The 18,165-nt window shown below is 39.3% G+C and overlaps 1 protein-coding gene across 1 annotated transcript in view; it reads right to left on the bottom strand.

Moving 5' to 3' along the window:
• Positions 1 to 17,459: 17,459 nt before the first annotated feature.
• Positions 17,460 to 18,165, bottom strand: part of LOC133641180 (gephyrin-like) — a 70,881-nt gene continuing 70,175 nt past the window's right edge. Inside the window, exon 7 of the mRNA XM_062035113.1 lies at positions 17,460 to 17,657. Coding sequence (XP_061891097.1) covers positions 17,460 to 17,657 — 198 coding nt within the window. The remainder of the gene's footprint in view (positions 17,658 to 18,165) is intronic.

Here is an 18,165-nt window from a genome sequence, read left to right as displayed (position 1 = left end):
GGTTTTAGTTTAACTATTGTTTTAACTCACACAGGTTGAACACAAAATATGCAGAAAGTAGCATTTAAAAGACACAAATTCTGCAAGAAAATTAATTAAAATAAAGTAAAAAGCTTTGACTATTCCCAGTTACAAGTAGCCACAACCTGCAATGTCTTTTCAAAGCGGCTTTGAAGTAAGTAAGGGATTTATGCTCCTTTATGGCTATTGATAGAGAGTTCCACATTTTGGTGGTATAGCAGGCAAACAAATTGGAACTGTCACGCCAAATTTCTTCCCCCTACAAACCCCCCCCCCCCCCCCATTTACTTCCGGGGTCATTTCCTCTTACGTCATTTCCTCTTACTTACGTCATTTCCTCTTATGTCATTGACAGCGATCGATAGCACTTCGGCTTTGACTGCCCGTCGCTGGATGCATTCCCAAAGTAACACGATTTATGGGAAACATGAGTGCTGACGTAAAAACAACGAATGAAACTAAAAAAAATTAAGTTCACATAAATGTCATTTTAATTTAGTTCACTTACACAGAGAACTAAAAAAAACTGCATTTAACGAATACATTTAGTTTTAATAAAGTTTGATAATGTTGATTGATAATGAATTAACTTATTGTACACTGTTATTCATTTCCGCATATGTCCACGAGTCAAATGTGCAAGTTAATTTGTCAGATTAATACTCGAAGTGCTATCGATCGCTGTCAATGACGTAAGAGGAAATGACCCCGGAAGTAAATGGGGGGGGGGGGGGGGGGGGGGGGGTTTGTAGGGGGAAGAAATTTGGCGTGACAGAACCTTTTTTGGAGTGAGATCTGGGTTGAATATGATTTGTACAACTACCTCTGGTGTTATAATGGTGAACATATTTTGAAGTACCGTATTTTTTGGACTGTAAGTCGCAGTTTTTTTTCATAGTTTGGCCGGGGGTGCGACTTATACTCAGGAGCGACTTATGTGTGAAATTATTAACACATTACCGTAAAATATCAAATAATATTATTTAGCTCATTCACGTAAGAGACTAGACGTATAAGATTTCATGGGATTTAGCGATTAGGAGTGACAGATTGTTTGGTAAACGTATAGCATGTTCTATATGTTATAGTTATTTGAATGACTCTTACCATAATATGTTACGTTAACATACCAGGCACGTTCTCAGTTGGTTATTTATGCGTCATATAACGTACACTTATTCAGCGTGTTCTTCAATATTCTTTATTTATTTTAAATTGCCTATCAAATGTCTATTCTTGGTGTTGGGTTTTATCAAATACATTTCCTAAAAAATGCGACTTATACTCCAGTGCGACTTATATATGTTTTTTTCCTTCTTTATTATGCATTTTCGGCCGGTGCGACTTATACTGCGGAGCGACTTATACCTCTAGACAGGTACATGGGTATTTTAGTGGAATGGTGTGTGACTGTGAGTCTGAATGTTGTCTGTCTATCTGTGTTGGCCCTGTGATGAGGTGGCAACTTGTCCAGGGTGTACCCCGCCTTCCGCCCGAGTGCAGCTGAGATAGGCTCCAGCACCCCCCGCGACCCCAAAAGGGACAAGCGGTAGAAAATGGATGGATGGATGGGCCACAGACTAACAAATCCAAGGATGCGGGGGGCCATTTTGGTAGTTTTCACCTTCAAAACTAGTACAATATATAGATTTTTTTTTTTTAGAGGACTACAAAATTATTTTTTTTAAAAATTGAATTATATTTATATAGAGCTTTTCTCTAGTGACTCAAAGCGCTTTTACATAGTGAAACCCAATATCTAAGTTACATTTAAACCAGTGTGGGTGGCGCTGGGAGCAGGTGGGTAAAGTGTCTTGCCCAAGGACACAACGACAGTGACTAGGATGGCGGAAGCGGGGATCGAACCTGGAACCCTCAAGTTGCTGGCACGGCCACTCTACCAACCGAGCTATACCTCCCCAAATTTTTTTCTACCCAAATTTTTCAATTCAATGCTGAAGATTCAAAGCCGAACTGAAATGCTAACAGCTAGCACCGTGGCCAGATAACGTCGAGAAACAGAAAATATGAGCAAAATGAGCTAAAAAAAAATTAGCATTCAAACATGCTAACAATAGCATGCTTACAGTTAGCATTAGTGAAATACTAAAATACACGACGCTGAGGTGTATACCTGCTAAATTAAATTAATGTTAGCATGTTAAAATGCTAACTGTAACATGAGTCAAGTACCAAAATATATTACTCTGAGGTGTGTACCTGGAAAATGTGTATAAAATGCTAGAATGCTAACGTTGGCATGCATCAAATACCAATATATGACTGAGGTGTATACCTAAAAAAATTGCTGAAAAAAGCTAGCATGCTACCAGTACTATGCCAACATACTAGCAATAGCATGCTTACAGTTAAAATTTGTGAAATACCAAAATATGACGCTGAGGTGTATACCTGCAAAATTAGCAAACAATCTAGCATGCTAGTGTTAACATGCAAAAATACTAACTGTAAGACGCGTCAAGTACCAAAATATATCACTCTGAGGTGTGTACCTACAAAATTAGCTGAAAAAAGATAGCATGCTACCAGTACTATGCTAACATGCTAAACATAGCATGCTTACAGTTAGCATTAGTGAAATACTAAAATATATGACACTGAGGTGTATACCTGCTAAATTAAATTAACGTTTGCATGCTAAAATGCTAACTGTAACATGAGTCAAGTACCAAAATGTTTTACTCTGAGTTGCGTACCTGGAAAATGTGTTTAAAATGTTAGCATGCATCAAGTACCAAAGTGTGACTGAGGTGTATACCTACAAAATTAGCTGAAAAAAATCTAGCATGCTACCAGTACAATGCTAACATACCAACAATAGCATGCATACAGTTAGCATTAGTGAAATACCAAATTATATGACGCTGAGGTGTATACCTGCTAAATTGAATTAATGTTAGCAAGCTAAAATGGTAACTGTAACATGCCTTGAGTACCAAAATATATTATTCTGAGGTGTGTACCTGGAAAATGTGTCTACAATGCTAGTATGCTAACGTTGGCATGCATCACTTACAAAAATATGACTGAGGTGTATACCTACAAAATTAGCTGAAAAAAAGCTAGCATGCTACCAGTACTATGCTAACATACCAGCAATAGCATGCTCACAGTTAAAATTTGTGAAATACCAAAATATGACGCTGAGGTGTATACCTGCAAAATTAGCAAACAATCTAGCATGCTAGTGTTAACATGCTGTGAGCGAACCCTTTCCCAAAGATGGCGTCGCACCACAAACAATAACACACCTTTTCAGCGTCTCGGTCGGTGTAATAAGAAAACTATTTGTTGCAAACAAAACATTATGGAAAATCCATAAATTAGCCGCACCTTTTTATAAGCCGCACAGTCCAAAACGTTGGGGGAAAAAAAAGTAGCGGCTTACAGTCCGAAAAATACGGTATGCATTTGGAGGCGCACACACGCACACGCACACGCACACGCACACACACACACACACACACACACACACACACACACACACACACACACACACACACACACACACACACACACACACACACACACACACACACACACAAGCCCATTTGACATATGCAAAAGAGAGTGCACTTGCAAAGGCAGCAACTTTGCACCGCTTAATTAAGTCCTTCAATACTATTACCTGGCCTGAGGTCAGGCCTTTGTGCAGTATCGCACGGACTGGCGGTCACACAATTAAGATCCCCCCACCCCCCACCCCCTGGAAGCCACCACATAGAGTAACGGGAGCCGGATAACAAACAAACACGGATCAAGGTGGCACACGAAATGCATCAGTGAACAGAACCTGAACGCGCGCGTCTCTGGGGACATTCTTTACACACTGTTGGCAGCCGCTCGCAACGTGGGAATTTTCAGAGAACATATGTCAGCTTGTCACTGTGATTACAGAAAACGAAAAAAAAAAAACACAACAGAAATAAACCTAGCGTTCCTGCAAAAAGCCTTTAGGCTGTCTGTTATCTGACACACACGCACACACGCGAACGCGCACGCACACACGCACGCACACACACAGTTTTGTATTTGTTACCTTCTTGAGACCTCCGAAAAATGCCTGCCTCATTTGGACCACCCTAAATGTATAAATATATGTATCTACAACATTAATAACATACACATACTATGCCTATATAAAAAAGCTTGTTGTGAAAAATTAGTTGGAATTTCACAAGAAAAACTTAGCATTTTGGCAGTATTATAATAAAAGTCGTAATTTTACTCAACGCAAGTCAAAATTTGACCAGAAAAACGGAACATTTGTGCAATATTATGATAAAAGTTGGAATTTTACCCAACAACAGTCGCGACTTTACAAGAAAAGCTTGACATTTTGGCAATTTGATGAAAAGAGTCGTAATTTTACTCGACAGAAGTCACAGTTTTATAAGAAAACTTTAAAATGTTGGCAATATTATAATAATAATCGGAAGTTTTACTTGGCAAAATCATGACAAAAGTCACAATTTCACTCAAAAAGTATCACTGTTTCACAAGAACAAAAACAACATTTGGCAATATTGTGATAAAAGTCCGAAATTTATATGACAAATGTCACCATTTTGCATTGAAAGAGTAACAATTTTACATTAAAAAGTTATAATTTTACGAGACAATACTGCAATATTTTCAGAAATAATATTAGAAATAGTTCCCAATTTCATAAGAAAAAAGTTGCCACATTGTGAGAAAAAGACTGCTTTTAGTCATTTATTTTTGTTGTTGAATTTTTTTGTTTGTAATTGGTTTTTAATCTTCATTATTTACTTCAAATTATTACAGTATGTCCCTAAATACATATATATTTATTTGGTAACACTTTAGTATGGGGAACATATTCACCATTAATTAGTTGCTTATTAACATGCAAATTAGTAACATATTGGCTCTTAATTAGTCATTATTAAGTACTTATTAATGCCTTACTCTGCATGGCCTTATTGTACAACCAGTAAGCCATTAACTAAGTGTCTTCCCTCAATAACCTCAAAATGATTGCTTATTAGTACTAAGTAAGGAAGTTGTTGTATTTGATTGTCCCTTTAATACCACTTAAAGAATATGGTCTGTTCTTACATAACAAAACACAAAACTACAATAACCCTAACCCTTAAGTCTTTGTTACTTAGAACAGTGATTTTCAACCTTTTTTGAGCCGCGGCACACTTTTTACATTTACAAAATCCTGCGGCACACCACCAACCAAAATGACACTCTAACACAGTATATAATACATATAGTTAATAATATAGTTTCTAAAAGTATTTATACTCACCTAGTGTATCTTGGCAGGAATGGTAGAAAGACACAAACAAAGCTCTTCCTCAACAGCTCTCAGTCTCTCTCTGTTTTTAGTTTTTATCGCAGTCAAGCTTGAGAAGCTCAGCTCACATAGATATGTGCTTGAAAACGGGAGCAATGTCAAAATGGCTTTGTTGGCCAGAATGGGGAACTTCTTGGCAACAGATAACCAAAAACTGTCCAAAGGAAGATCAGCAAAGTTTAGCTTTAAACCACGATCTTGTTTCTGTCATGACGGGGTTTTCGCTTACTGCGGGGTCGTTCTCCCGGGAGGGCAAACGGACGACTCCGGACAGGATTTGCAGGTAGGAACATGATTTAATTTTAAGAAGTAATCAACGAGGTACAAAACAGAAAACAACCCGAAGGCAAGCGTGCCTATCGCACGCGGAAGCTAAGGCAAAAACTTAGGACATGAAACTATAGACATGAACCTCATGAAACTGTGGCATGAAACAACTAGCATTAACTATGGCATAGAACAAACACGAAACTGAGGCATGAAACCAATATGAAACTGTGGCATGGAACAAGTAAGACTTACGTAGTCCAGGCATGAGGCAAACAACTAGCATTAACTATGGCATAGGACAAACACGAAACTGAGGCATGAAACCAATACAAAACTGTGGCATGGAACAAGTAAGACTTACGTAGTCCAGGCATGAGGCAAACAACTATCATCAACTATGGCATAGAACAAACACGAAACTGAGGCATGAAACCAATATGAAACTGTGGCATGAAACAACTAAGACTTACGTAGTCCAGGCATGAGGCAAACAACTAGCATTAACTATGGCATAGAACAAACACGAAACTGAGGCATGAAACCAATACAAAACTGTGCCATGGAACAAGTAAGACTTACGTAGTCCAGGCATGAGGCAAACAACTATCATTAACTATGGCATAGAACAAACACAAAACTGAGGCGTGAAACCAATACGAAACTGTGGCATGAAACAACTAAGACTTACGTAGTCCAGGCATGAGGCAAACAACTAGCATTAACTATGGCATAGAACAAACACGAAACTGAGGCATGAAACCAATACAAAACTGTGGCATGGAACAAGTAAGACTTACGTAGTCCAGGCATGAGGCAAACAACTATCATTAACTATGGCATAGAACAAACACAAAACTGAGGCATGAAACCAATACGAAACTGTGGCATGAAACAACTAAGACTTATGTAGTCCAGGCATGAGGCAAACAACTAGCATTAACTATGGCATAGAACAAACACGAAACTGAGGCATGAAACCAATACAAAACTGTGCCATGGAACAAGTAAGACTTACGTAGTCCAGGCATGAGGCAAACAACTATCATTAACTATGGCATAGAACAAACACGAAACTGAGGCATGAAACCAATACGAAACTGTGGCATGAAACAACTAAGACTTACGTAGTCCAGGCATGAGGCAAACAACTAGCATTAACTATGGCATAGAACAAACACGAAACTGAGGCATGAAACCAATACAAAACTGTGCCATGGAACAAGTAAGACTTACGTAGTCCAGGCATGAGATGAGGCAAACAACTATCATTAACTATGGCATAGAACAAACACAAAACTGAGGCATGAAACCAATACGAAACTGTGGCATGAAACAACTAAGACTTACGTAGTCCAGGCATGAGGCAAACAACTAGCATTAACTATGGCATAGAACAAACACGAAACTGAGGCATGAAACCAATACAAAACTGTGCCATGGAACAAGTAAGACTTACGTAGTCCAGGCATGAGGCAAACAACTATCATTAACTATGGCATAGAACAAACACAAAACTGAGGCATGAAACCAATACGAAACTGTGGCATGAAACAACTAAGACTTACGTAGTCCAGGCATGAGGCAAACAACTAGCATTAACTATGGCATAGAACAAACACGAAACTGAGGCATGAAACCAATACAAAACTGTGCCATGGAACAAGTAAGACTTACGTAGTCCAGGCATGAGGCAAACAACTATCATTAACTATGGCATAGAACAAACACAAAACTGAGGCATGAAACCAATACGAAACTGTGGCATGAAACAACTAAGACTTACGTAGTCCAGGCATGAGGCAAACAACTAGCATTAACTATGGCATAGAACAAACACGAAACTGAGGCATGAAACCAATACAAAACTGTGGCATGGAACAAGTAAGACTTACGTAGTCCAGGCATGAGGCAAACAACTATCATTAACTATGGCATAGAACAAACACAAAACTGAGGCATGAAACCAATACAAAACTGTGGCATGAAACAACTAAGACTTACGTAGTCCAGGCATGAGGCAAACAACTATCATTAACTATGGCATAGAACAAACACGAAACTGAGGCATGAAACCAATACGAAACTGTGGCATGAAACAACTAAGACTTACGTAGTCCAGGCATGAGGCAAACAACTAGCATTAACTATGGCATAGAACAAACACGAAACTGAGGCATGAAACCAATACGAAACTGTGGCATGAAACAACTAAGACTTACGTAGTCCAGGCATGAGGCAAACAACTAGCATTAACTATGGCATAGAACAAACACGAAACTGTGGCATGAAACCAATAATGACGCCAGGACGACTGACTGGCAAAGGCAGGCTTGAATAGTCCTCTGATTAGAAACAGGTGTGCGTCCCGAACACCAGAGGCAAGTGAAAATCATAAGTAGCCATGGTAACTAAAACAAACTCAGGTGTCAAACAGGAACTATCCATCCATCCATCCATTTTCTACCGCTTATTCCCTTCGGGGTGATGGGGGTTACTGGAGCCTATCTCAGCTACAATTGGGCGGAAGGCGGGGTACACCCTGGACAAGTCGCCAAAACAGGAACTAAAAGAGTCCAAAACTAACAGAACATAACAAAAACATGATCCGGACCACGGATCATGACCGTTTCAGTTCAATGAGTTCCTCTTGCTCCTTTAAAGTCATGTCCTTTCCAGCAATGGATGCTGAGCTGTATGGGTCCCTAACCCAGTCAAGGCATTCTGTGAAGGCTGAAGAGAAATAAATGAACAACTTCTCCTCGAGAGTTTTCAAATGTGTGCCAATCACTTCGCACATTGCAGCAGTGTTGCCATCATGCAGTTTCTCGGTGAGTGGGAACATCTCAAGGTTGCCACGCTGCACATGTTGTTGCCAGAGCTGCACCTTTAAACGGAATCCATTCATTTTATCAGTGCTTGTAAGCAGGTTTTCATTTCGGCCTTGCATCCGTGTGTTCAGTTCATTCAGATGATGAAATATATCAGCCAGGTATGCCAGCTCTGCACACCACTCATTACTTGCAAGCAGCTTTGAGTAATCGGACATCTCGTTTGTCAGAAATACTTTAAGTTCCTCTCGCAGCTCATACACACGGGCAAGCACTTTTGCCGCGCGACAGCCACCGGACCTCCGTGTGGAGCAATAAGACTTTACGTTCCGCTCCCATTTCCTCACACAAAGATGCAAATAAGCGACATTTCAAAGGTCGCGTCTTCACAAAGTTCACTATGCGCACAACATCATCCAACACAGGAGCTAGATCTGCTGGTAAGTGTGGTGGAATTTCTGACCTTTGTACCATATTTTGTGTCTGTCAAAGTCCGGAAAGAGAGCGAGGTGGAAAAGCATTAAGGAGGACACGACAGTAGTGGAGTTTCTGCTCGTTTCTCTTATTTCTATTCTGTACCATTGGAAGAGCATGTGTGGGTTAGAGTTGAACGTATGGTCGGCCTGACCATTGTACAAAATGTTTTGATTGTTTGTTATGGCTAAGGGATTCAAGGATGTTGCAGAACAAACAGGTCCAAAACAACTGGACCTTGACACACGAGGGAAACACATAAATAACCAAGTAGACCAAGTCTAGGCATGATTCGCATGATTCTCGATTCATCCAACGTCTCCGGAGACCTTGTCTGTTTTCATGGCAATTCAATCCAACCTTGTACCATTTGATTACGGGTAAATAAAACTTTTGTACTAAATCCACTTTTGTTGCTGTTTAAGATTTGGACATTCCACCACAAAGGTCTTTGCAACGAGTGCCTTACGGTGCAGAAAACAGTGTGTAACAATAACATCCGGGTTTCTTTCTTTGACCCGACTTCCGAAGCCTTTGACGCGATGGCTGCGGCTCCATCAGTGCAGACACCTGTGCAGTTTTCCCACGTAAGCCCGCTTTTGGCCAAATATTCCGACGTGACCCGAAATATTTCCTCTCCTGTTGATTTTTCTGGCAGTGCCTTGCAAAATAGGAAGTTTTCTTTAATGGCTTCTCCATCCACAAAACGCAAATTGGCCAAGAGCTGACAATGTCCACTAATATCCGTCGACTCATCAAGTTGCAAGGCAAATGTCATGATCCGTGGTCCGGATCATGTTTTTGTTATGTTCTGTTAGTTTTGGACTCCATGTAGTTCCTGTTTTTTGTGCACTCTTGTTTGTTTTGGTTGCCATGGTTGCGTATTAGTTTCACCTGCCCCTTGTGTTCGGGACGCTCACCTGGCTCTAATCATGAGACATTATTTAAGCCTGCCTTTGCGAGTCAGTCGGCCTGGCGTCATTGTGTGTGTCATGCAATGCCATAGTTTATGCTAAGTGTTTACCTCATGCCTTGCCAAGTAAGTCGTGTTTGTTTCATGCCACAGTTTCGTGTTTGTTCCACGCCATAGTTTATGCTGTTTGTTTCATGCCACAGTTTCGTTTTTGTTCCACGCCATAGTTTATGCTGTTAGTTTCATGCCACAGTTTCGTGTTTGTTCCACGCCATAGTTTATGCTGTTTGTTTCATGCCACAGTTTCGTGTTTGTTCCACGCCATAGTTTATGCTGTTTGTTTACCTCATGCCCTGCCAAGATTTCTTGAGAAGATTAAAATATGTTCCTACCTGCAAGTCCTGTCCGGAGTGATCCGTTTGCATCCCGGGGAAACAAACCTCGCAGCAAACTGCGACCCCCCCCGTCGTGACAGCAAATTTCTTACAGATGATCTTTTCCAAAACAACAGTTTCGATGTCCGCAGACATGTCATCAATACGTCTGGCAATTGTGTTATCTGAGAGAGGCACTTTAGCGATCTCTTTGGCCGCGTCAGGGCCGAGCATCTCAGCTTTACAAGCTGGCAGTATTAATGTTTCTGCCACAGTGTGGGACTTTTTTGATTTAGCTACGAGTTCAGCAACAAGGTAGCAAGCTTTGAGGGCTCTCTCGTTTACCTTTGTGGTTTTTCTCAGAAAAGTTGCCTGTTTCTCATTGTTTGTACGTAAGCATACAAAATAGTCCATCGGAAGGGTGTTTCGTTTGGAGATGGCGTTTAAGCTTGCTTGGCACCATGGCGCTATTGGATAGCTTCTCACCACACACCAAGCACTGCGGAGTCGGTGCTGTCGCATCCCCGGTGAAAGTAAATCCAAATGAAAGATAGCTTTCGCTGTATTGCCTCGAGCTCACTGTCTTGTCTTTTTTATTTTGTCGACCACTCATACTAGGGCCTTCATCTGGGTCAGAATTTTGTCCAGGACCCTGTTCCGCATTTGCATTTTCCCTTTTCAAAAACTTCTCCATCACTGTCACTTGCTCGCCTTTTCTTGCTGCGATCCCAAACTGTCACTGTCACGTGTCGCGCAGCGCTAACTCGATTGTCTTTACAGGTATTTATCGCCCTCTGCTGCCACCTACTGAAATAGAAGAGTATTACATTATCTGCCGTACTTTATTACAGCACAGACACCCGACAATGGTTAATTAGGAGATATTACATCATTTCCCACGGAGCACCTGACGATCTCTCACGGCACACTGGTTGAAAATCACTGACTTAGAATATGTTCCCCTAGTGTCCAAATAACTCTGAATTATGTATTTGTTACTTAGAATATGTTCCCCATACTAAAGTGTTACCATCATACTTGCCAACCTTGAGACCTCCGAATTCGGGAGATGGGGGGGTTGAGGTTGGGGGTTGTGGGGGTGGGGGGTTGGTGGTAGCGGGGGGTGCATATTGTAGCGTCCCGGAAGAGTTAGTGCTGCAAGGGGTTCTGGGTATTTGTTCTGTTGTGTTTATGTTGTGTTACGGTTCGGATGTTCTCCCGAAATGTGTTTGTCATTCTTGTTTGGTGTGGGTTCACAGTGTGGGGCATATTTGTAACAGTGTTAAAGTTGTTTATACATCCACCCTCAGTGTGACCTGTATGGCTGTTGATCAAGTATGCATGGCATTCACTTATGTGTGTGTAGAAGCCGCATATATTATGTGACACACTGTTTGTATGGAGAATAAGCGGACGTGACCACAGGTTGTAGAGGATGCTAAAGGCAGTGCCTTTAAGGCACGCCCCCAATATTGTTGTCCGGGTGGAAATTGGGAGAAATTCGGGTGAATGGTTGCCCCGGGAGATTTTCGGGAGGGGCACTGAAATTCGGGAGTCTCCCGGGAAAATCGGGAGGGTTGGCAAGTATGGTTACCATTAGGGATGTCCGATGATGGCTATTTTGCCGATATCCGATATTCCGATATTGTTCAACTCTTAATTACCGATACTGATATCAACCGATACCGATATATACAGTCGTGGAATTAACACATTATTATGCCTAATTTGGACAACAAGGTATGGTGAAGATAAGGTCCTTTTTTAAAAAATTTATAAAATAAGATAAAAACATTTAAAACGTATTCTTGAATAAAAAAGAAAGTAAAACAATATAAAAACAATTACATAGAAACTAGTAATTAATGAAAATGAGTCAAATTAACTGTTAAAGGTTAGTACTATTAGTGGACCAGCAGCACGCACAATCATGTGTGCTTACAGACTGTATCCCTTGCAGACTGTATTGATATATATTGATATATAATGTAGGAACCAGAATATTAATAACAGAAAGAAACAACCCTTTTGTGTGAATGAGTGTAAATGGGGGAGGGAGGTTTTTTGGGTTGGGTTTAATAAAAAAAAAAAAAAAAAAAAAAAACAAACAAAAAAAACCGATACCGATAATAAAAAAACGATACCGATAATTTCCGATATTACATTTTAAAGCATTTATCGGCCGATAATATCGGCAGGCCGATATTATCGGACATCTCTAGTTACCATGTATTTTTTTAAATTAATTTTGGCCAAAAGGGGGCGCATTTCAATTTCTTACACACACTTGTCATTACATATGTTGGCCAGAGGGGGAGCACTTCAAATTTTTACACACACTTGTTATTTCATATGTTGTCTAGAGGGTGAGCACTTTTAAAACCGACACACAGTCAATTTGAAAAATCCCTCCTTTTTGGGACCACCCTCATTTTGATAGATTTCCCCACCAGGGGTGCATATGAGACATTCTCTATTACATGCAATGGTTTTCTGTATTGGGACCATGATTCATGTCCTAACTTGTACACCTCATATGGAAGGTACTTTTCCTTGTTGATGTCTCAAGAAAGGTAGAAATACAGGAACACACACACACACACACACACACACACACACACACACACACACACACACACACACACACACACACACACACACACACACACACACACACACACACACACACACACACACACACACACACACGCCTTTCGCTGACTAATGCTGTTGGCATGTGACTGTGACATGTAGGCCGACTCAAAAGGGGTCACTGACATCTGAATGCTTCGTTGGTAAGACAGGTGTGCAGAGTATAGATGTGCATGTCAGGTAAAGCAAGGCACTGGATGACAACAGCAGCTATGAGTCTCTTCAACCAGCTCATGAGTCTCGCCTCTCAACACGCTTGCAAAGTGTTTCTTCTGGCATGCACCTTTACAACAATGCAGCCAGGCTCTGCATCAGGCCCACATATAAGAAAGTGATCAAATAAATCAGCCACATGCACAAATTAAACTTGAAAGTGGGACAAAATATCAATATACGACAAGATATTGCAACCCTTTTTCTAATGATATCAAATCGTCTTTTGGGTCGATTGAAACTAAAGGGGCATTTATATGCAAAGTGTTAACTACAATAAATGGAAAGTTATAATTTGAATAACATTGTTTTGTTTTTTTACTCAGTTTATCCAATGCATTATTTCAGTTTAATGTTCTATGGAGGGTCAAATGGGACACAATTAAACACATCTTGAAATAATTACTTTAATGTGTCATGATTAATTAGAATTAGAATTAAATACCTAAATATGTTATTATACATGTCATACATTTTTTTAAATGTAAAAGTATCTTTAAATATTTAATCTAATGAATTATTGATTTAAATTTATGGTTTAGTCATTTCATGATATACATCATTTCAAAATGTGTTTAAATGGAGGGTCGAATGCAAGAAAATTAAATACATCTTGTGTCATAAATTAATTAGAATTAAATACCTAAATATTTTATTATACATGTCATTACTTTTTTAAATGTAAAACTACATTCAATTATTTATTTCAATTCATGGTTTAATCATTTCATGATATAAATCATTATTTCACAATTTCTTCATTTATTTGGATGGAGGGTTGAACGCGACAAAATTAAATAAATCTTGAAATAATCACTTTAATATGTCATGAATTAATCATAATTAGAATTAAATACCTAAATATGTTATTATACATGTCATTATTTTTTTATGTAAAAGTACATTTCATTATTTAATGTAATTAATTACTTATTTCATTTCATGACTTAATCATTTCATTTTATAAATCATTATTTCACAATTTATTTATTTAGATGGAGGGTCAAATGCGACAAAATTAAATAAATCGTAAACAATTACTTAAATGTTTCATCATTTAAAGGGGCTGTTTGCAACATTTACACAGATGTCTAGAGGGTGCTAACTTTCTAGTGTATTTTACACAGTATATCCCGCCCTCTTCTGGCTTCTAGGACGTAATGACGTAACTACGTACGTAGGGCGTTGTTAACTAATAATAGCAACTTGGATAGTTAGCGTTAGCTGTCATTGAATGTATATTCTATCATAACAACAACGTGACTGCAAATTATTTGTTGGACTGCTTTTGTATGTGTGCTTGTGCTCCCTGCGGGTACGCGTTGACCAGACTGGGTGAGTGACCGCCTTAAAACCCCAATTATTTTATTCAGGCCAATAAAACATTTTTACTACACAAACTTAGTAATTGTGTAAAATATAGACCGTTTTACCACAAATGTGTTCTGTTAAACTGCTAATGGTAAGACAAGCGAGCCAATGGTGTTCTTGTTATACTCTTGCCTTGAAAAATTATTTTGGAGTCAAATACATAAATGTGTTGTTAAATGTGTAGTTAATTTATTTCATGTAAAATTACATTTAATTATTTTTTTTTTACTATTTTATTTAATTAATTATTGATTTACTATTTCATGATTGATCACATTATTCATGAGCATGTGTGAATTTAATTTGTCAGTGGGCGGGGCCAACAGAAAATTAAATTGCTGAAGTGCTGACAAACAGGTTAATTAAATAATTATATAATTAAATGACATGATTAGATAATTAAAGTATAAAATAATTAAGTCATGAAATAGTTAAATGTACTTTCACTTTTAATGAGTACTGCATGTTTTTATTTTAATTTTGCCATCATTCACAATCCTGATGTGAGACAAGAACACATTTTTCTTTTTTTTAATGCATTCTAACTTGTAAATAAACGTTAGTAAAAATCATCTAACAATGGAGTCAATAGGTGTCGCTTTATTCCGCCTATAAAGACCTCTAAAAAATATACAAACACCTCCATAAACATTTTATATACACGCTCTAAGTATATATGTAATGTAGTAACATTCATAATATGTAATACTTATGTACTTTGCTCATTTTAAGCATACGGAGGCGTATCACAACAATCGCTTTCCCCTTCAACAACAGCAACACTACTAATCATGGCAGACTTCATGAGAGACAACAAAGACTACTTTGGAACAAATGATGATCCAGAAACGTATATTTTTCAATATAAGGAGGATGATTGACAAGTTTTAGAAGCTGTGTGCTAAAACAGATCTAGCTTTAGGGAAACACATCATCATAGCAGCCGTATTGCTAAGTGCTAAACAAGAAATACAAACTGAGAACATAATAAAACAATCACTTACTGTACAATGTCTGCTCTCACTGGGATGCCGACTGATGGGATGTTTATATCTTCCCGTTTAGATAAGGAATTAATCATAATTCTTACGAAAGGTAAAAAAAAAAAAAAAAGGTGCCTCAAACAAGTACCGTATTTCCTTGAATAGACGCAGGGGCGCTAATTAATTTAAAACATCCTGTCACTCCGGCGCTTACCAGAAGCCTGCGATATGGCCATGCATGCGCTAATTATTTTAAAACCTCTTCTCACTCCGGCGCTTACCTTATCATGAAAAGCACATTTAATAAAAAAACGTTATTATGGTCTTACCTTTAGGTATAAATGAGTCCATGCCAGCTCCTTTTGAAGAAAAGCATCGATATAGAAGTCTTCCTTCAGTTTTAAAAGTCTCTCTGTCTCGATGGAGATCTTCCTTTTAAGTATTACCTCCTGCTTCGATTGAAAGTCCAGTTTAGAAAACGGTTTTATTTTAGATATGCAATCCTCCATGGTAAAACAATGGCTGCGCACTCTTGCTGGTGTTGTCTTCTTCTGCAGCACAGGTCTTCTGCAGTACCAGCAGTCGCAAGAAGGATCACTAGCGCCCTCTACCACCAGGAGGCGGGAGTCATTTAATGACTCATATTTGACCCGGCGGAAGTGCCAAGCATGCGCTAATTATTTTGCAAAACGAGTTTGACCCGGCTGTAATTCTAGGCATGCAAATACCATATTCCCGGCGCCAATTCAAGGAAATACGGTAATTTATCTCGCCATCACCATGTCGAAGTTGGATTTCAAAGTTCTCGTTTATGTGCACAACCTTCTACTATCCAGGTAAGAGGCATGATTTATAATGTTGAATTAACTTTCACCAACTCGGAGGCAATGCAGCGGCTCCGTATGTCAACGTAAGCTAGTTAGCTCTTTGTTATCACGGCGCCGCTAAATGTAGGTCCTCAACATTACCACTTATAAAAACAGTATCGCAAATACTCGGTTAATATTCAAGTCACGGAGTATTGTTGGCGGTTTTTGGATGTTCCCGTTATCTGCATTGTTAGCCACCTCTGACTTGCCGTACTTTACGACTTAGAACGCATACAAAAGAAAAATGTGTTCTTGTCTTACATAAGGATTGTGAATGACAGACAATATTCCAAAAAAGTGCAGTTCTCCTTCATGGATGTGCAGCAAAAATGTGAGTCTCTCACAATTTTTTGGAATTGAACTCGAATGAATAGAAAGAATGATGAAAAAGAGGGGACCTAAAATGGAACCTTGAGGAACACCCCTAGTATAACTGAAAAAGTTGAAAAAAATGACGACTGATTGCATCTGAATTAAACACCTTAATTAAATAAATCACATTACAAAAAAATGTGTACGTGCCAAAAAAGAAGAGGAGTTAAAGGGGTGCCTTGAGGAACGCCTCAGTTATGTACATCACAAGTTTGGACCACAATGCGAGGATCTGCCAATGTGTTTACAGTGCTCCAAGATCCTCTATACAACAGGAGCACTCTAGTGTTTTGTCTCCCAAGCTGGGCTGGATTAGGCCCCCGGGCCGCCAGTTGAACAACCATGGCGGACAGCTCGGTGCAAGTTCAACCCACAAAAATACAGCCTGTGTCTGTGCTCTCTTCTTTCTATACTGAACAACTCTCGGAAGAAAAGCGCGGCTGCCTTCTGTCGCGTGACCCGCTCTCCGACCCTCGAGTAACATCCTTGTCCTCCCGTTCCCATGGCAACCCCCCTTTCCCGTCCAACGGCACCTGCCTGCTGTCCGCCAGCCACGACGCCGACACACGAGGTGAAAGAGAGCGAGGAAGAGGGGATGCCCATCTGTTTTGTTTTTTTTTGCTCGTTCTAAATCCTGCAGGAGAGATATGTGAGCGCACAAGTGGATGCTGCCAACACGTCATTCAAGATGCTAACGTGGCGACGCTGAACGCTAACAGGACGGGGCAGTCGTCATGGCGACGGTTTAGTCACCCTCCTGGATACAAGCTCAGTCCCAAACCACTGTGGCAGTGCGAGCGAGGCGCGGACGCTGCAGAGTGTGTGTACATACTTTGGGTGTGGGACAGGAAGCGGTGGAGAGGCGGGAGGTGGCCTGAGCGCGAGGCGACTCCGAGGGCGTGGTGCTGAGCGAGGCCGTATCCCTGGGCAACACTTGGACACCCCGCGAGATGATGGCGTCGGGGATCTGAGGTCACACACACAAGTACATATTTATCCACCGTGGACATACAATAAGGCCATATATATATACTGTGTATATATATATATATACATATATATATATATATATATATATATATATATATATATATATATATGTATTTATATATATATATATATATGTATTTATATATATATATATATATATATATATATATATATATATATATATACAGTATATATATTAGGGCTGCAACTAACGATTGATTTGATAATTGATTAATCTGTCGATTATTACTTCAATTAATCGATTAATAATCGAATAAAAGAGACAAACTACATTTCTATCCTTTCCAGTATTTTATTGAAAAAAAAACAGCATACTGGCACCATACTTATATTAATTATTGTTTTTCAGCTGTTTGTACATGTTGTAGTTTATAAATAAAGGTTTATTAAAAAAAAAATAATTAAAAAAAAAAAATAGAAAAGCCTCTGCGCATGCACATAGCATAGACCCAACGAATCAATGA

Source organism: Entelurus aequoreus, linkage group LG23 (genome assembly GCF_033978785.1).
Source record: "Entelurus aequoreus isolate RoL-2023_Sb linkage group LG23, RoL_Eaeq_v1.1, whole genome shotgun sequence".
In the NCBI taxonomy this organism is placed as follows: Eukaryota; Metazoa; Chordata; class Actinopteri; order Syngnathiformes; family Syngnathidae; genus Entelurus; species Entelurus aequoreus.
Note: the sequence above shows the minus strand (reverse complement) of the source record. Positions and strands in the feature narration are given on the sequence as shown.